The sequence below is a fragment of the Bos taurus genome, chromosome X (assembly GCF_002263795.3).
Source record: "Bos taurus isolate L1 Dominette 01449 registration number 42190680 breed Hereford chromosome X, ARS-UCD2.0, whole genome shotgun sequence".
Taxonomy (NCBI): Eukaryota; Metazoa; Chordata; class Mammalia; order Artiodactyla; family Bovidae; genus Bos; species Bos taurus.
The window spans coordinates 110,913,434-110,934,923 of NC_037357.1; the positions used below are offsets into that span (position 1 = coordinate 110,913,434).

Here is a 21,490-nt window from a genome sequence, read left to right on the forward strand (position 1 = left end):
CTTGCCTTCAATCTTTCCCAGCATGAGGGTCTTTTCAAGTGAGTCAGTTCTTCACCTCAGGTGGCCAAAGTATTGGAGTTTCTGCTTCAGCATCAGTCCTTCCAATGAATATCCAGGACTGATTTCCTTTGGGATGGACTGGTTGGATCTCCTTGCAGTCCAAGGGACTCTCAAGAGTCTTCTCCAACACCACAGTTCAAAAGCATCAATTCTTTGGTGCTCAGCTTTCTTTATGGCCCAACTCTCACATTCATACATGACTACTGGAAAAACCATAGCTTTGACTAGATGGACCTTTTGAATGACAAGTAATGAAATGATCAGCTATCCTCAATCCCAAAGAAGTCCAAGTGTACAGTAAGATCCAGGGTATTCCTCACCTTTGAACTTCTTTGACGATGTTCTCCTGCCAAGTGTTGCATTTGGTAGTAGCAGTGGTCCACAACTGGAACATCAGTAGATGAATTCAGAACACGTGTCGTTTGCTAACTGTTGTATAAGACAAAGCCTCGATGCACGATACTGGATGCTTGGGGCTAGTGCACTGGGACAACCCAGAGGGATGGTATGGGGAGGGAGGAGGGAGGAGGGTTCAGGATGGGGAACACGTGTATACCTGTGGCGGATTCATTTTGATATTTGGCAAAACTAATACAATTATGTAAAGTTTAAAAATAAAATAAAAGAAAAAAAAGAAAAAAAATTTATTAAAGTAAAAAAAAAAAAGCCTTACATGTCTTTATAAGTCTTCTAATTATGCTGTATCACTATACTTCTCAGTGTTTCAAATAGAGTTCCTAGGCCCTTCATTATTGGTGTCTCCATGTCGTCTGTAAACCATTTCCTGTCCTGCCCTAAGCCACATTCTCACTGTCCCTCATAGTCGTCTTTTCCCTCTGCCTCTATCTCAGTTTATCAAGTGCTGAATTTATGGACGGTGTCAGTAGTTTGCTGCATAGTTTGAACCAGATAGAACACAAACATGGAATGGTTTTGCTTCAAGCAGATGGCTGATTCATTTTTCTTAGTGGCATCTGAATAGATTCAATTGCTATTTGGTCTCTAGGATATGAAAAAATAAGGTTAAATTAAGTTTAGTTCAGCTTAAAATTTCAGTCTCATATTTAATGTTCTGTTTGCAGTGCCAGTTTAAACCATGCTGAAGTGATGTGCCCTGGCAGGGAAGAATGATCAGTTTCACCAGCTTCCCTTACCCCACCTGGGTGACATTATTCTCCACTGGCCTGAGAAGTAGGAAAGAAAGAAAGTGGGTATATATCTCCTCTTAAGTAGCATCTTATGGTGCTCATGTGTTATATGTAATAAGGACACAAACGCTTGCTTTCTTTGGGGTATAAGTGGGGGCTCTTAAGAGGTCTTACAGGAGGTCTTCTGTCTTCCCATTTCTTTAACTAGAAAAAGTACACTGTGTAAACATGTCTTCAGGCATCTCATCCTAGAGTACTCGTGCTCCATACGCAATGCTCCTGTTAGACAGCTAAACCATAGCTGCCTCCTTTGGTTTCCACTTGACCTACAAAAATGCTTTTGCCACACCAAGCATTGGGAAGTACAAGATGCCTCCTCTCTTTACTATGTCACCATTTCAGATCAGTTTTTAACACCTCAGTAGTCACAGGAAGCAAACAAAAAGCATTCAGCTACTTAAGCACAGTACAAGTTGGTAGTTAGAAGCCATCCCATCTGCTTTGTGCTCCCAGGCTCTATAAATGGTGGGCTTGGAGCTACCCTCATTTGTTTGGGGCAGAGGGGTGAAGTACCAGTGTTTTTGTCTCCCTGAGGAGTAAACAGGAGCCATCACACTCTCCTCCTGGGCCATGGATTCAATGTGACTCTGATTCTTTCCTAAATTTTCAGACAACTTTAGAATACATGAGATTGGTGGAGTAATGAAGGAAATGTCAATTTTTGACCTCTTTTGTGAACCCTTTTGAGGTAAATCTTATTCCCATCTCTTAGAATGAGATAAACTTAGCACTTACTGTTTTCAATTGAAGGCAGTAGCCAAAAATGTGAAATAACAGAGGCCACTGTGTTCATGATGTAACAGCACAGCTTCAGAAGAACTCAAGTTAAATCAGAGTCAGGACATGAGGAAACAGCTAATCAAAATTGCTCTCAAACACAACAATGTAAAATTGAATATTTTTTTTCTAATTAAGTACAGTTGATTTACAATGGTGTGTTAGTTTCTAGTGGACAGCAAAGTGACACGCACACACACGTACATATTCTTCTACATTCTGGTTTGTTAAAGGATATTGAGTATAGTTCCAGGATGTTGAATATAGTTACAGTAGGACCATGTTGTTTATATATTTTATATATAGTAGTTCGCGTCTGCTCATCCCAAACTCCTAGTTTGTCCCTCCCCCACCCTCTTTCTCTTTTCATAACCATAAGTTTTCTATGTCTGTGAGTCTGTTTCTGTTTTATAAATAGATTCATTTGTGTCATATTTTAGATTCCACGTGTAAGTGATATCTTAATATTTGTCTTTCTGACTTACTTTGGTCATCCCTAGGTCCATCCCTGTTGCTCCAAATATGACAGACTGAGTATGACTACTTGGCATTTGAACACATTACAACCTCTTCATAGATGACAAGGAAGCAGTTGCATTAATTACCAGGCCTATTGAAGTTGAAACTCCAGAAGCTAGAACTTGATCAGGACAGTCTGTGCAGTGTGGTGCAGCTGCTAAATAATGTAGATTAGTGCCCTCTTGGGTCTCCACATTAATTCCCGAAGAGCCAGGAGTTTAGGATTTGATTTTAGCACATCTCTTTAGTTAATCCCTATTGTTTTACACTGGCCAAGGTAGCACCATTCAAGGTGGCAATTAATGCTCTCCCTCAAGCCAAAACTTCAAGGATTGCTTTCCTTTATTTGCATCAGAATTTGGGACATAGATGTTTGTTTTGGGTTTAGTTCCTCTGCTACAAACATCATTCAGAGAAATGAGGTTTAGCTTTAACATTGGCTAAAATGTTTCACTACTTAGGGAAAACAAAATGCTGAAAATCAAATGTTTGGCACATCCAGCTCTCATTGATAAGTTTGCTGCTAAGTCGCTTCAGTCGTGTCCGACTCTGTGCGACCCCATAAATGGCAACCCACCAGGCTCCCCCATCCCTGGGATTCTCCAGGCAAGAACGCTGGAGTGGGTTGCCATTTCCTTCTCCAATGCATAAAGTGAAAAGTGAAAGTGAAGTTGCTCAGTCGTGTCTGACTCTTTGCGACCCCATGGACTGCAGCCTACCAGGCTCCTCTTATGGGATTTTCCAGGCAAGAGTACTGGAGTAGGGTGTCATTGCCTTCTCCAATTGATAAGTATAAGAGTAAAAAAATAAGTAAAATGAATAAGTTTATCATTTACTGCATGATGATCATAAACCATGCTATATTTTTTTTGTAAAATCAGCCATCTGACATCTATTCTTCTTTCTTTATTTACTAGAAATATATCTATTAATTTGTCTGAACTAAGAGTCTGATGTTTTCTTTGCGAATTGAACCAGAACAGGCGAGAACCTATAATTCTTTTGGAGATCCCTACTCCAAACTTCTGAGAAGCCAGATATCTTTCAGCATCCTAGCCCACTTGAAAGGGTCAAGTTTTCAATGTTAAGCCTGAATCTGTTGAGTAGTTTAAAAAGAATAACTGAGAGCTCTCTGATGCCTGGCAGATAGTAGGCAACCAAGGAATATTTAGTACATCATTGGAAAGAAACAAAAGTTCATGAAAGATGCCAAGAATTCAAAGTACATCTTTTCCACACTCATGCTGCCTGTTCATAAGATCCCTTTTACTCTGGTACCCAGCACAAGGTTTTCCTCATGAAAACCTCCTTCAAGAGTGGGTTTCCCACAATCATATACAGGCATCAAAATCCTATTTCCCCACTTTTCTTTCAAAAAAAGCAAAATACTGACAGTTTCTCCCATTCCCATTCGTAGATCCCACAGATATTGGGAAAAAGTTATTTTTATGACCTTAAATTATCTAGTGCGCTATTGTGAATTACCATTCTCAGGACTATGTATTTTAGTGATTTTTGTTTATATATATATATATATATATATATATATATACACACACACATATACATATATATGTATATAAAAATTTGTGAAGTATGTCACCCAGAAGGGATTTGCAGTCAAAGTAGGATGGGGAATTTTGGACAAAAGCACTTTTCTGACATTCTTTAACTCAAGAATGTAGATTTGATTTTCTCCGTTGCATTGTTGTATTGTTGCATTCTACTAGATTTTTTTCTAGTTTGGTTCCAGTCTCCTCATAGTGAGAGAGTATATGTATAGTTTCATTCTTCAAAATATTCCGTGCTTGATATTTGCTGCTGGCTAGAAAGCTTAACCGGAGAAGTCAATGGCACCTCACTCCAGTACTCTTGCCTGGAAAATCCCATGGATGGAGGAGCCTGGTAGGCTGCAGTCCATGGGGTCGCTAGGAGTCGGACACGACTCAGTGACTTCACTTTCACTTTTCACTTTCATGCATTGGAGAAGGAAATGGCAACCCACTCCAATGTTCTTGCCTAGAGAATCCCAGGGACGGGGGAGCCTGGTGGGCTGCCATCTATGGGGTCACACAGAGTCGGACATGACTGAAGCGACTTAGCAGCAGCAGAAAGCTTAACTATAAGATAAATAGATTTTTATGATCATTTCCTCAGGTCTCATTTTAATGGGAAAAACACCCATACTCCTAATTCATTTGCAACCCTGAGTTTATCTATCATCTTAAATGAAATAAAATTTATTATATTTTACAATGAGCTTAACCATTATCAGATCAGATCAGTCGCTCAGTCATGTCCAACTCTTTGCGACCCCATGAATCGCAGCATGCCAGGCCTCCCTGTCCATCACCAACTCCCGGAGTTCACTCAGACTCACGTCCATTGAGTCAGTGATGCCATTCAGCCATCTCATCCTCTGTCGTCCCCTTCTCCTCCTGCCCCCAATCCCTCCCATCATCAGAGTCTTTTCCAATGAGTCAACTCTTCGCATGAGGTGGCCAAAGTACTGGAGTTTCAGCTTTAGCATCATTCCTTCCAAAGAAATCCCAGGGCTGATCTCCTTCAGAATGGACTGGTTGGATCTCCTTGCAGTCCAAGGGACTCTCAAGAGTCTTCTCCAATACCACAGTTCAAAACCATTATAGTATAACCATTATAGTACCTCCTTTAGTGAATGATGACTTGTATAAAGTCACTGGGATAACTTGTCTAAATTTTCTCTGTTTTAAAGCCTGTGTCTGAGACAGTAAAGAATCTACCTGCAATGTGGGAGATCTAGGTTTGATCCCTGGGTTGGGAAGATCCCCTGGAGGAGGGCATGGCAACCCACTCCAGTATTCTTGCCTGAAGAATCCTATGAGCAGAGGAGCCTGGCAGGCTACAGTCCATGGGGCCGCAAAGAGTTGGACACAACTGAGCACAGCACATTCATATTTTAAATGTATGTGCTTTGGTGCAAATTCTCAGTTTTTATTTCTCATGAAAAATATATTCTTCAGAATGAAAAATGCATTCTTCCACAGTTTCTTAGGCATGCTACACTCTGATTGAAGTGAATATTGGGGCACAAGGGTTAATCTGTTATTTTGAAAAGGAATGTGAGGGACGATCAATTCACTGTGGAGACAACTTTGCATTGCCAACAGAAACCATTAACCTCTTAATTTTATATTGCATAGCACTTTGGGGGAAATAAGAATATTTTATTTTCATGTATGTTGGTTTTATTTAGTTTTCTTTGAATTTTCTCTGAAAACCAAATTAAACATGTTTTCACTATGTCTTTTCTTGGTAACCATTACTAGGATTCAATTTTCGACTTTTCTGTTTTTGTTGTTGATTGCCAGTCTTTTAATGGTTTTCTAACACCCCTCATATTTGCTGTTTTTGCCTAGCTATACGATTCTGCTTATGGCTGAGTGGAGTAGCAAAAGGCATGAAATACCATTTTAAAACAGCAGTTGAGCAGTATTCTGGAACAAAAACAAAAATATGGTTATGGGTTACGGCGTCCTCCCAGTTCCATTCATTGAAACAGCACAGGTTGAGTGCGCCGAGAATCCTTGAAAATTCACAGGCCTGGCCTCCTATAAGGGTTGGCCTAACAAGATATTTAGAAATAGAAGACTGCCTGTGCCATGACTAGTTCAAAGAATTCTGCAGGCTTGGATTGACATCAGGTCTTTTCACTCCCTGGGATAATCAAAGGATCTCTGTGAATCACTCTCTCTTATTGACTGCCAGGCCAGGCAAAGAGACAAACCACCTGAGATCAACTCTGCCATCATCTTGTAGGCCATTTCATTTCTTTCAACCAGTAGAATTTCATGAATAGAAAAAGTTAGATTTCTAAAAATAATTTTGAGGCTAGATATGTGATTTAACATTATGCTATATTGTATCCTATTCAGTTATATTAGTATTCTACAGATGTGCACAGGAAAGTAAGCTGTTTTTGCCCTTAGCCAGATAAAGGACTGGATTTACACAATGCCAGAGTCGGCAATTGCAACTTGCTCTGGTTGGAAAGTTTCTCCAGCCACCTGTCACAATAGAGAAGTTTTATCATTAGAGATTCATTTCTCAGGAGTAGCTCTCAGAAGGCTACAGACATTCTCATCTGTAATACAGAGAGCTCTGATTATAGCCATGAGCACAGTTATCTGAATGATTATGTGAGGCAACTTTAGTTGAAATTTTGCCTGAAGAAAAAATAACTGTATTTGAGTCAGAATACAGGAAAAGGTCTTGGTCACTGACTTTGGTCAAGTATTTTTTAATAGAAATAGATTAAAGTTGCCCCAAATAATGCTCTATCCTATTCTGACACATTTAATAATAATAAAAGTAACAAAGATCTGTTCTCCAAAAGATATATCTCCAAGTGTTGGTGAACTTTTTTTTTTTTCAATTTCTTCTGTGAATCCAATGTTTTGGTCTTAGATTACTTGAACTTTTCTCTGTTTTCTCCACAAATACCATTCATCCCGTCATAAAACTATTGGCCTTTTTTTCTCAGAACAAATATTGAGCGATGGACAAGACAACCATAATCTCTAACCTCATTAGAGCTTATAGTCTACAGTAGAGGCAGTTAATGGGAAATTCCAATGTGATGTTATACATGCTAAGACAGAAATAAAAGGGCAAGAGAGAACATAGGGTTTTAGGGTCAGCTACCTGGAGAGAGAGATGTCCACATTTCCAAGGTAGGACTCAAAGGATGAATACAGTTTACTCAGGAAAAGGAAGTTGGTCATGGGATTGTTCTAGGAAAATGAAACAGCATGTTTAAAACCAAGTATAAAGAGGGATAGAGTGTATGCTGGGAAATAAAACATAACATATCTCTATAGCTTCTGCAAGTAGTAGAAGATACCACGGGGACTATGAAAAAACTTTTGAGCCATATTAAAAACTACCACTTATATCCTAAGGAAAATAAGGAATCACTGGATGATTGAAGGAGATAATTATTACGTTGCTTTACAAATAAGATACTGTATCTGCTTCGTAGATGAGTAGTATCATGGCAGGATACCAGCCAAGAGTCCTGTAACCATGTTTGAGGCAAGAAATGCATGCTGATGACCTCAAGTAGGGTAATGGTGTTGAAATGAGGGAGAAAAGGATGGAATCAAGAAATACTAGAAGGTAGAAGAAGGGATTGGTGACTGATGGGCTCATTAATTGCAAAATGGTGAAGGATATAATAGAAGAAGAGGAAATATCCAAAATAATGGCTAATAAAGGCCATGACTATAAAACACTGAGACAGGAAAAAAGAATACACAGAAAGAGGAAAAGCAAGTTGGGGAGGTCCGAGAGTGGATCCATATTTAGTGCTGTTGTTGTTTTGATGGCTGTGGGATACCCAGGTGGAAATGTCAAGTAGGAGAATACATATGCAAGTGTAGAGAACAAGCGGGGAATCTGCACTGGAGATACAGAGTTAAGAATTGTGAGCTTATGAGGTGTAATTGTATTTGAGGGTATGGGTAGAATGTTAAGAAAGAAAAGCCTCAGACAGAATCCTGAAGATTTATGGTGTAGGTAGAAATACCCAGAAGACCTTCCTTGCTCCTTTAGCATCACACATCTTTCAGCTCCTTTTCCTTTGGTCCAGATGCCTTTAGCTTTGTTCTTACTTGAGTAATGCTATATTCCAAGTTGGCTTCATTAAAGGACATTGATATCTGTAGTATCTTTCAAAGAGCCAACGTTTATATTCTTTATGTCATATCTAATATTCTGTATGTAATATAAAAAAGCAGGATTATTTTTAAAACTTTGATCATGGTCATTGGGAAGGATGGTTCTTTTGTATCAGATAATCATGCCTTCATATTGTATAATAAGGAAAAATTCTTGATTATGATGCATAATTTAAGGAATTCTCAGTAAGTTACCTGTCCCATTTCTTTTATATCTACTCTTTTAAAGGTGAACAGATCCTTGAAGGGAGACTCTGCAATCTGTTCCACATGCTATTTATACTTAAAAAGTGTTAAATTATCCTAATCATACTTATAGTAACAATCAAGATTAATTGCAGCTATATTAGGGTTACTTATTATTTGTTCTACTTTAGCAGTAACACAAATCCAATTGCACAAGCAATTTCCATAATCCAAATTGTGAAAGGAAGAGGAGGGAAAAAATACCATGCATAGTTGGTTGAAATAGTATTCAAAATAAATCCATAACCAAATGTTTCTCTAAAATTCCCTTTTTGAAAAGGAGCTGATTCTGAACAGATTGTATATGTGTCTCACTGGTGGAAGTGGATTATCTATCTTGAATTGGATTGTGATGACGATGACCCTATTCTAAGTAAACCAAATCTCTTGAACTATATAATGAGATCAGGAGGAGCATTCGGCCTGAGAACGACAGATTGCAATGACGGAGATGACTTCACTAATGTTTTTCCAAGCCTCTTTCCTTGATGTACATAATACTGTGATTTTTGTCCTGCAGAGATTCCTGATGTAGTTTTGTATGCTCTTTTTTTCTTATTCTTATTTTCATTTTTTTTTTAAGTAGAGCTGAATGAGTGGCAGGAAGCTGCGAAATCTATCTTACAAAAAGGTGATGAGAGAGAATCTAGAATCTTCTTTTGGTTTGCAGCTGGAATGCAGAAAAACTATCACCAGTAAACATTGGACTGATTCTTTTTTTTTTTTTTTTCCTTTCTTTCTTTAGGCTGTGAGGAGGCAAAAGTTGCTTGAACAGAGTATCCAGTCTGCCCAGGAGATTGAAAAATCCTTACAGTTAATTCAGGAATCCCTCTCATCAATTGACAAGCAGTTGGCAGCTTATATCGCTGACAAAGTGGACGCCGCTCAGATGCCTCAGGAAGCCCAGGCAAGTAGAACCTGGGATGAGCTTCTTTGGTTTTTATTATCTGACTAAGACAGTGGTGAATTTTAACTTAAAATTTATTCATCTAGTTGCACAGAGTGTTATTTGATCGATGGATTTGACTGTTTGGAGATAAGGGGGGAAAGAGCTCTAGATTAGTACTCTAAGATTTATTTTCGAATGTATGCAATGGAGGAACTTGAAATAGACACTTAAAAGACTGGGGCAGTATCACACTGAAGTCTGCTATTTATTACTATTTTTGATCTATACTTTAGCTGGAGGGAAACCATAGGAATGTAAATTATAAAGAAAATATTTTTGGTGGTGCTATTAAAAATGCAGCCACAAATATTTTCTTATCAACTCGCCTTTATTATCCTGGAATCAGAATTCATATAACCTATATTCTACATTTAATGTATTATAAGTAGTTAATAACAAGGAATTAGAGATATAAATTTACATTTTATTACTAATACTAATATTCTCTATACTCATACTCACATATGATATATTCATACTCACATATGATATATTCAGCACTATTTAATCTGAATTATGAAATGTATTAAACTAATTTTTCTAGAATCAGAGTTAAAATAGTAATGAAAATAAATCCAAGTCAAATTTATACTGAGTAAAGTTAGGGTATATTCATATTAATTTTCAACTTGGACGGTAATGCTGTATTTCTATTTTTAAATAACATTTGCTTGTTTGTAAAATATCATAAGTATTATTTATATAAATGTCTTTAGAGTTTTCTGATAGTAAGGTTACATAGCTAATTTTCATATCATATATATATTTTAGGAACCCAATACACAGGGATAACTCAGACTGATACATTATAATGTGAGGAGCATTAGAAGGTTATCTGTCCATCCACAAGGCCCTCTCCCCACTAATTGGTGGAGATACATGAATGTTTCCACTTAAAAATAAATTTGGATTTATGAAATACTAGATTTATAAATTACGGTTATGATGCCATTACAGTGCATTAAATCACAGTTAAATGTTCAAAGCATCATTGAACATAATAGCATGGGTTACTTTACCATATTGTATAAGTTTTGACAGAGAAAAGTCTTTGAGTGCATGGGATAGAGTATAAGTAATTTGGATGGGCTGAAAAAGTCTAGAGTGGTGGGATTCCTCTTGACTATTTTTTTTTTTTTGAATTTTGGTTTTTTATTTGTTTTTAATTGAAGGATAATTGCTTTACAGTATTGCATTGGTTTCTACCAAACGGCAACATGAATCAGCCATAGGCGTACCCATGTCTCCTCCCACATGAATTTTAAATAAAGGACTTAATTAAACAGGAGGTTTGCAGACCTTCTGGGTTCTCCTGCCTTGTTATAGATACACCCATTTATTTGGGAAGGAACACACAGACTTAGTAATATTTTGCTTAAAGACAATAGATGTAGCTGTAGTCTATTGAGATCTACTCTCCACTGGAAGAAATAATGTTTCTATGCTGCTATTAGAAAGGGCAAGCCCCATGTAAGGAATCTCCCCATGAGTCTCCCTCTCTGCTCATTAAGTATTTGTTAGGCTTCCCTAGTGGCTCAGCCAGTAAAGAATCTGCCTTCAATGCATGATACCCAGGTTCGATCCCTGGGTCAGGGAGATCCCCTGAAGAAGGGAATGGCAACCCATTCCAGTATTCTTGCTTGGTGAGCTATGGTCCATGGGGTCACAAAAGGTCGGACATGACCACATGACTTTCACTTTCACTTCACTTTTATGCGAGTTATCCCATGTTGGGTCCTAATGATTACTGTTTATTTTTCTAAGGGTTCACAAACCATTTTATAATCTGTCCTAGAAATTTTCAGGGGATAAAGATCAACTTTATAATTATAATATCTTCTTTAAAATTAAGTATATTTGCCATGAGTCCCTTTACCATTTACTCTTACTTCTCAAACTGTATGAAATATAAAAATTTAGGTTTCTTTCTGGAGAAGCATGCCTAATGCTGATGGTTATTAATCAGCCCTGGAGTTTCTCTAGATTAAAATATACAAAGGCAGCCCTATTGTGTTAGAAAGATGCCATTCAGAAGAAGTCCTCAGGGCTTCCTTGGGACTGTGCTCTCTGACTTTGCTTTGGTTCCAAGGTACTTTAGATATGGCCCTCTGCTGCTGCTGCTGTGAAGTCGCTTCAGTCGTGTCCGACTCTGTGCGACCCCAGAGACGGCAGCCCACCAGGCTCCTCTGTCCATGGATTTTCCAGGCAAGAGTACTGGAGTGGGGTGCCATTGCCCTCTCCAATATGGCCCCCAGTGTCCTCTAATGACTTCCAGACATTGAACTTGAACTAGCTACTCTCATTGCTTGACAATAACAAAAATTGCTGGCAGTTGCTTGGTGGCCTAATGGCTAGGAAAGTGAAGTTGGGGACGTTTTTGATGATAAAATCCTCATGATAGTTTTCCAAGAGGGCCATATGTAACCTCCCTGGTATATACACTTCTTCAAACTTACCTAGTTTCGTCAAGTTCTCCAGCATTGTCTATTTTGAAGACTCTTTCAATTTGAGCCACATACAAACATTTTTAGGCAAGCTTTAGAAAAATGCATGATAGGAATGGGAAATTTTTACTGAATACATGATTATAAACTAAAGGCAGAGTAGAACTGCTTATTTTGTTTAATTTAGTGACATGAATTTGGAAGAATGTTTGATTAAAGATGTCTCATACCTTTTTGAATGTAATTAAGGAAAAATTTGAATGGTATAAATATTAAAATCAGTTATACTATAAAATAAATGGAATTCCTTTTTCAAGCTGGTAGAATGAAACTATAAGTAACAAATTTGAGATTGGCAAAAGTTCTTAGTGTCTGAGGTAAAAATTGGGAACTTTCAGAAAAAAAATATTGTTTACTTGAAAAGGTTGTTGACCCTGAAAGTTTGTTTATTTACTTATGAATACATGATTCCATAAACATGAATATAACATGCTAGTTTAATAACATAAAGATTTTTGTTTTACTTTCTCAAAAACTATGATAAAAGATTATTAATAACAGTTCAAAATATTGTTGATAACAGCACACAGATTAGGAAATTTCAAATCTACTTGAAAAAAGAGATTTTGGAATACTAACAAATTCAAATCTATTTTCCCTACATTTCTGTTTGCACCTGCATTTTCAAGATGATCTTAACTTTGAATTCCCTAAATGGTAATATATTATAAAATGCATGATACCCAAAAGCTATGGAAACACTCTTTTCCAAAATTCTTTTTGTTTATTTATTTATTTTTGCCACACCATGCCACATGTGGGATCTTAGTTCCCTGACTAGGGATCAAACCCGTGCCTCCTGTACTGGAAGTGTGGAATCTTAACCCCTGGACTGCCAGGAAAGTCCCTCCAAGCTTTTATTTTAAGATGACATCAAAGTGAATTGTTTTCTAGGACAGAGTTAGCAACTACTCAGATTTACTTCAGGGATTGCCTTTCCTGAAGCTCAATATGAATCTCCCCTGGAAGAAACAACTAGAGAATAAAGGGATTGTCTCTGAAGTGAGAACTTAAGCGCAGTGTGTCAGATGAAGAACTTCCTAAGAATACCACCGAAATGACATTTTTTCTAAGCTTATATAATGAGGCTGCATTTAAGGCTTTGTATAAATGAAAATTCACAGCCAATGTGTTTCTATAAATTGGCATAAAATTTCATTGCTAATTAAAAGATTAATGGGGTTAGCTTTCCCTTTTCAGAAACTGAGTACTCTAATACATCACTGAAAAGCAGGACAAGACGAATGGCATTGCCATATTTGGTCATCTTATATCTGCTCAGTTTTCCTGTCACATATTGGCCACATGGATTTGTGGATGTTTGACTCCACCGTGTGGCACGCTGGTAGTTTTACTACTAAATTTCAATCTGTAAAAAGAGTCTTCTTTTTTTGGCCCTTTAAGAGTGTTTGAGATTCTTAGGTATTAAAAATAAAATCAGGATTAAAGGAATGGGCGCAATGTGTATAATATTTTGATAGATATACTCTTATTTTATATAAAAGTAAATGTAGATCAAGTCACTTTCTTGAGCATAAAGGAGCTTCCCACTGCCTCTGCATATTCATTGACCAGTTATCTGTCATGATGAGCAAACTGGGCCTTCTGATTCTAAACCAGATTAAAAATATTTTACCTTTTTATTTAGTGCCATGAGCCTCAGGAGTAAAGTTTAACCTTTTAGAAAGTAAAACCACATCCTGCTAGGGCAAACATTGACTGGAGTGTTTTATTTCAAAAAAATAATTCTTAAGAAAACCACATTCTTAAATCAAATGACTGCAGCATCAAAATGCCAGCCTGTATAAAGAGAGGCTTTTATTCAAGTATAAAATTAAGATGACATCTTATTAATTCAAATACTATAAGGCAAATGGGGAAAGCTCTTCTTGATACAGAAATTGATTATCTGAATACATAAATCAAAAATTTGAAGATATATTTAAAAAATAGTATGATTAAAATATAAAAACCCCATGAGTGTTTCTTTAAAACAACTATACAGAATATAATCATCAAAATGGATTACTGCAGAGAAGCACATGGCATGAATAGAGTTGTTTACTCCTTAATTTTACTGAAGAAATTGGTAAAACAGAGATTTAGTTTTATCACCTAAGGTCTGGAAGCAGAAATCCAAGTCCGTAGCTTTGCATGGCAGGCCAATCAAGTCAGAATCTCTAGGTGGACTCAGTCATCAGAATTTTCGGAAACCACCCCCCCACCCCAAGTTATCCTAACAGGTATCTAAGGTTGAGAACTTTGGAAATGGCTGACCAGTCCCAGCCTTTCCCGCCCCCCACATCACGTTTCTCAACACTGTTTCTCAACATTCTCACCTATGGCTGAGTCAAGATTTCACTGGGAGGAAGATGGGGTGGAAATCAGACATTGGTGACTTCTATCTTGCTTGTTTTTTTAATCTTATGGGAAATAAGTGAAGGCAGACAATATAGCTGAGAACTCCTGCATGAATGAATTAATTTAGACAAATAGAATTTTCCTTATGGATATTTTAAGAGGAAGAGGAACTTAGCTTAGTCATCTTTTTTTTTTTTTTTCCTAATTCCACATATGTTAATGTGCCAGTTAGCTTCTCTAAATCATTGTAGGAGCTGTGATAACTGTGTCTAAATAGTCAATTAAATGCTGTGTACTTATTAAGATTATACAGGTTCTTTAATCTGTATTTTTCCCTTTTATAGTAATCTCATAGTTTGAATCTCCAATATGTAAGAACAATCTAACATGAGTACCTGTTGAAATGCTCCACATCATTATGTGTTGAAGATACATGTTTTATAGAGGAGAATGTGACCCCTTTATTTAGATTACCACAAGAAGCGTTGGGGTTGTTAGCAGTGACTGTGATTGCTAAATTGTTCAGTTTTTTTATCCTGCAGACTCCTGATTCCATCTTCTGCAGCCTCATATCTCACATAGTAGATTTATGTTCATGAGTGAAGTCGCTCAGTCATGTCTGACTCTTTATGACCCCATGGACTGTAGCCTACCAGGCTCCTCCCTCCATGGGATTCTCCAGGCAAGAGTACTAGAGTGGGTTGCCATTTCCTTCTCTAGGGGACCTTCCCGACCCAGGGATCGAACCAGGGTCTCCCTCATTCCAGGCAGATGCTTTAACCTCTGAGCCACCAGAGAAGCGCAGGGAAAAAATAAATGACTACCAAAGGAGAGGACCTTATAGTCAGCATAGAAAAGTGCTCCAATATTTTGCTCATGAAGCTAGGACTTTTGGGTAGTCCAGATATCTACAGAACAGATATCTTCCTTCCATCTCTTTTTCCATCCCAGTTAAAATATGGTTAAAACTTAGTATCAATAAACAGAAAAGAGGGAATCTTCTTTTCACTAAAGAAAGCTGTTAATTATAGATGATTGAATTAGCTGCACATCAAAATAAATCATAATTGAGGTCTTCCTGTATTTATTGAAGCTAAATCTTCTCACTCACTTAAAATATATTTGGCTCTGTTTAAATGAAAACATTCCAAAATTCTCAAAGTTATTGCTTAAAAAATAAAGACCTAAATGCAAATTTTGGTCTATCAGATTAAGCTTATGATTTCATTATGGAATAAAAAAGACTTTTATAGTGTATATAGGCACATTTGATTGCCAGATGACTCAAAACAGTCTAACTTTACAGCCTACTTCACCGATTTATGAACTAGACAGCATAAACCCATATAGGGAAATTCATCCAGGAATAATGGAATAACGAAATGATTTAATCACAGAACAATAAAATGGGCCGTGATTACAGATATTTGGGCTCTGATATTAAACTCCACATAACCGTAACACACATTTTCCTTTCTTTTTACCCAGCAATATAGATATAATGATAAACAATGCAGTGAATTTTAAATCTGTTCTGACACTGAAATGCTGCCTATGTGTATTACTATATAGAACTGATTACTCCCCAGTATAAAATGGCTATCATTGTTATTTTGACATGTTTAATATTGTGGGAAATAATCACAAGCAAGAGTTGCAGAAGATGTGAAAATTTACATTTTTTCCATGTCCCACATTTTAAAACTACAAACTATCCAAAATCCTTTAGTATATTATATTTCTTTAATTTTGTGAGTATGTGTTGTATATGGCCATTTCACCATCTTGAGGATGCCGTATCAAAATTACTGTTTGTTTAAAAATTACTCATCTAACTATTAAATTTCCCCATTTGTAGTCTTAACATGACATCTAATATTTTTATTTCTGAAATATTTTCTTTGGAGTCATTTTCTTTATCTGATGTGAAAAAAGCTTGAACAATTATCTGACATAAAGTTTCCTTTATTCCAGTAAATAGTTACAGCTTAATTTTGCTCGCCATTTTCTGTCATTAATTTGATATATGAGAATGGTCTGATGAGGTAAATCATGATAAAAAGCCCTGTTCTCTGCTCAGTTAGTTGTAAAATGCTATATTGGATATGTCATTAATGTTTGATTTTTAGTTTTATAATTTGCCCTTTACCATCTTTAATGGAAAAATGGCTATTTTCATTTCCATTGTTGTTTCTTGCTTTCAATATATAGTGCTAATTGTGAACATAATTTCTGTATTATCAAATGTCTTATTTTTGTAATGCTATGATTATTTAATTTGCTTTATATTATTTCACTTTTTTATGAAAAACATCTAGTGATCCTGAGAAGTATTAAGTTGAGAGTTCCTTTTAGAGAATACATGGGGGTTCCAAATCAGCATCATGCATTGGCTACTTCCTTTCATTTTATTTCTTTTGGAAATTACTGATTTAATATGAGGCTAAGATGAGAGTTTCACATAATCAGTTATTTTCTTCAAACACTTACCATCCATACCCTGGTAGATGTGTATTTTAAGTAAACATGGAACTGAGATAGTACAGTCTTTAGACCTTTAGCAGATCTTAGAAATCTGGTAGCTAACTTTGGAAATCGTTATCCTCTGGATGAAATTGTCATTTCCCGATATTTCCTTCTATATTACAAAAGGGTTTTTTTTAATGTTATTTTTTTCATTGTCTGATTATAATATCAGGAAAAAATGATCCATCTTTTTAAAAAGTAATTTGTAAATGGGAGATTGTCCACTTTGCATAGAAGTTTCCATAACAGTTATTTAAACAAATCACTTGTCTATTTCACAATAAGCCTGACCTAAAGTGGTAAAGCATTTTTAAATTATACAGTTTCAGAATAATAATCAGATGATGGTAAATAAAGAAGGTGGCAAAAGATATCCCAAGTACAAACTAAAAATTAAATATCAGTTGAAGGTAAGAATTGTGGAATTAATTTTAAAGGTGCTAGCTAAATATAAGTATGGTTCATGACTACAACCTTCCCAAAGTAGATCAATTAGAGATATATATCCATTTTTATCTTATAATTTTAATAATGAAATAAATTGTCATCTCTAAATAAATACACTAACTGCATGAGAGTATATTTAGTACATGAGTATATGTTTACACTCACTAAGTACGTGAGTAGGATTTCTCAAATTTACTTGCATGATATATTTTGCCAAAAAATCAGAAGAATATTTTGAACAAAGAATTATATTCCTCTTGGCTATTAACACATATTAATATATAAAATATTCTGAAAAGTTCTGTAGTATTATTATCCTTAGTTTATAAAATATATTTAATCACTGTGCTCCTATCATGCATAATACTTAATTGATGAAGAAATTTTGATCTCTAATCCTATTGGAATAACACTACAGATATGAGAATTTTTCTAGGAATTCTGCCTATAAATTATCATAAAATCTCAGTTTTATATGACAGTCAGCCATCATTTTTTTTCCAGTTTTAATGGTTTTAGTAATGGTGACCTTTCTAAGAGTACAGAAATTCATCCACTCAATAGTCTATGTTGATATAAATATGAACATTTCACAGTCCATGTAATTCTTGGCATTGAAACTTAAAAATTTGTGGATTTTTTTTTCACAAGTTACATGGTCCTGTACATCCCCATTTGACAGATAAAAGTTAAGTTTTTGATAAGTTGTTTATAAGTCATTTTTGTCCTCATTGTTTTTAAATCATAAAAACATTATGGATTGTTTGAAAAAATTTGAAGTTTATCATCAGAAGGCCTATGTTTCTGTGATCACTAAAACTATTTTGGCTTTTTTTTGTAATGCCATGCTACTGGAGGCAGCTTTGAGGGGGCAGTCTTTAAGGGGGAAAAAAAACTTTATAAAAGAAAATCAAATTTTGTTAGAGAATAATTTTATTATTTTTGGCAAGTGACGATCCCAATTGTGGATGTGACTGGTGATAGAATCAAGGTCTGATGCTGTAAAGAGCAATATTGCATAGGAACCTGGAATGTTAGGTCCATGAATCAAGGCAAATTGGAAGTGGTCAAACAGGAGATGGCAAGAGTGAATATCGACATTCTAGGAATCAGCGAACTAAAATGGGCTGGAATGGGTGAATTTAACTCAGATGACCATTATATCTACTACTGTGAGCAGGAATCCCTTAGAAGAAATGGAGTAGCCATCATAGTCAACAAAACAGTCTGAAATGCCATACTCGGATGCAGTCTCCAAAGTGACAGGATGATCTCTGTTCGTTTCCAAGGTAAACCATTCAATATCACACGGTAATCCAAGCCTATGCCCCAACCAGTAATGCTGAAGAAGCTGAAGTTGAATGGTTCTATGAAGACATACAAGACCTTCTAGAACTAACACCTAAAAAAGATGTCCTTTTCATTATAGGGGACTGGAATGCAAAAGTAGGAAGTCAAGAAACACCTGGAATAACAGGAAAATTTGGCCTTGGAGTACAGAAAGAATCAGGGCAAAGGCTAATAGAGTTTTGCCAAGAGCATGCACTGGTCATAGCAAACACCCTCTTCCAACAACACAAGAGAAGACTTTACACATGGACATTGGCAGATGGCCAACACTGAAATGAGATTGCTTATGTTCTTTGCAGCCAAAGATAGGAGAGCTCTATACAGTCAGCAAAAACAAGACTGGGAGCTGACTGTGGCTCAGATCATGAACTCTCTATTGCCAAATTTAGACTTAAATTGAAGAAAGTGGGGGAAACCACTAGACCATTCAGGTATAACCTAAATCAAATCCCTTATGATTATACAGTGGAAGTGAGAAATAGATTTAAGGGACTAGATATGATAGAGTGCCTGATGAATTATGGATGGAGGTTCTTGACATTGTACAGGAGACAGGAATCAAGACCATCCCCATGGAAAAGAAATGCAAAAAAGTAAAATGGCTGTCTGAGGAGGCCTTACAAATAGCTGTGAAAAGAATAGAAGTAAAAAGCAAAGGAGAAAAGGAAAGATATAACATCTGAATGCAGAGTTCCAAAGAATAGCAAGGAGAGATAAGAAAGCCTTCCTCAGTGATCAATGCAAAGACATAGAGGAAAACAACAGAATGGAAAAGATTAGAGATCTCTTCAAGAAAATTAGAGATACCAAGGGAACATTTCATGCAAAGACGAGCTCAATATAGGACAGAAATGGTATGGACCTAACAGAAGCAGAAGATATTAGGAAGACGTGGCAGGACTACACAGAACTGTACAAAAAAGATCTTCACGACCCAGATAATCATGATGGTGTGATCATTCACCTAGAGCCAGACATCCTGGAATCGGAAGCCAAGTGGGCCTTAGAAAGCATCACTACGAACAAAGCTAGTAGAGGTGATGGAATTCCAGTGGAGCTATTTCAAATCCTGAAAGATGATGCTGTGAAAGTGCTGCACTCAATATGCCAGCAAATTTGGAAAACTCAGCAGTGGCCACAGGACTAGAAAAGGTCAGTTTTCATTCCAATCCCAAAGAAAGGCAATCACAAAGAATGCTCAAACTACCACACAATTGCACTCATCTCACACTCTAGTAAAATAATGCTCAAAATTCTCCAAGCCAGGCTTCAGCACTATGTGAACCATGAACTTCCTGATGTTCAAGCTGGTTTTAGAAAAGGCAGAGGAACCAGAGATCAAATAGCCAACATCTGCTGGATCATCAAAAAGTCAAGAGAGTTCCAGGAAAACATCTATTTCTGCTTTATTGACTATGCCAAAGCCTTTGACTGTGTGGATCACAATCAACTGTGGGAAATTCTGAAAGAGATGGGAATACCAGACCACCTGACCTACCTCTTGAGAAACCTGTATACAGGTCAGGAAACAACAGTTAGAACTGGACATGGAACAACAGACTGGTTCCAAATAGGAAAAGGAGTACGTCAAGCCTATATATTGTCACCCTGCTTATTTAACTTATATGCAGAGTACATCATGAGAAACGCTGGGCTGGAAGAAGCACAAGCTGGAATCAAGGTTGCCAGGAGAAATATCAATAACCTCAGATATGCAGATGATATCACTCTTATGGCAGAAAGTGTAGAACTAAAGAGCCTGTTGATGAAAATGAAAGAGGAGAGTGAAAAAGTTGGCTTAAAGCTCAACATTCAGAAAACTAAGATCATGGCATCTGGTCCCATTACTTCATGGGAAATAGATGGGGAAACAATTGAAACAGTGGGTGACTTTATGTTTTGGGGCTCCAAAATCACTACAGAAGGTGATTGCAGCCATGAAATTAAAAGACGCTTACTCCTTGGAAGGAAAGTTATGACCAACCTAGACAGCATATTAAAAAGCAAAAAAACATTACTTTGTCGACAAAGGTCCGTCTAGTCAAGGGTATGGTTTTTCCAGTAGTCACGTATGGATGTGAGAGTTGGACCATAAAGAAAGCTGAGCGGTGAAGAATTGATGCTTTTGAACTGTGGTGTTGGAGAAGACTCTTGAGAGTCCCTTGGACTGCAAGGTGATCCAACCAGTCCATCCTAAAGGAGATCAGTCCTGGGTGTTCATTGGAAGGACTAATGCTGAAGCAGAAACTCCAATACTTTGGCCACTGATGCGAAGAACTGACTCATTTGAAAAGACCCTGATGCTAGGAAAGATTGAGGGCAGGAAGAGAAGGGAACAACAGAGGATGAGATGGTTGGATATCATCACTGACTCAACGTACATGAGTTTGGGTAAACTCCAGTTGTTGGTGATGGATAGGAAGGCCTGGTGTGCTGAGGTTCATGAGGTTGCAAAGAGTCGGACACGACTTAGCAACTGACTGAACTGAACTGACCATCCCTGAAACTTAAGGTTCAATAACTTTACATTAATTCCTCCTGTAAGTAGTAATTTTCACTCTACCCACATCCAGTTCTTCTGTGAAACTAAGTATATGCACTCTACACCTTCCAAACTCAGTCTTTGCTAGCGTGGTTCCCACAACCTGGAATGGGATCCTGTTTTCTTATTATCTTATCTACCCCTCTAAATTGGAGCAGGAAATGACAGTCTCCTCCAGTATTCTTGCCAGGGAAGTCCCATGGACAGAGGAGCATGGTGGGCCATAATTCATGGGGTCGCAAAGAGTCAGACCCAACTTAGTGACAGAGCATGCATGCACCCCT

General features: G+C 36.9%; 1 protein-coding gene across 10 annotated transcripts in view; it reads left to right on the forward strand.

Moving 5' to 3' along the window:
- Positions 1-21,490, forward strand: part of DMD (dystrophin) — a 2,236,915-nt gene that overhangs the window by 845,587 nt on the left and 1,369,838 nt on the right. For all 10 annotated transcript variants that reach the window (XM_024988361.2, XM_024988358.2, XM_024988360.2 and 7 more), the window contains one exon: positions 9,273-9,434. In XM_024988361.2, the coding sequence (XP_024844129.1) occupies positions 9,273-9,434 (162 nt within the window). The remainder of the gene's footprint in view (positions 1-9,272; positions 9,435-21,490) is intronic.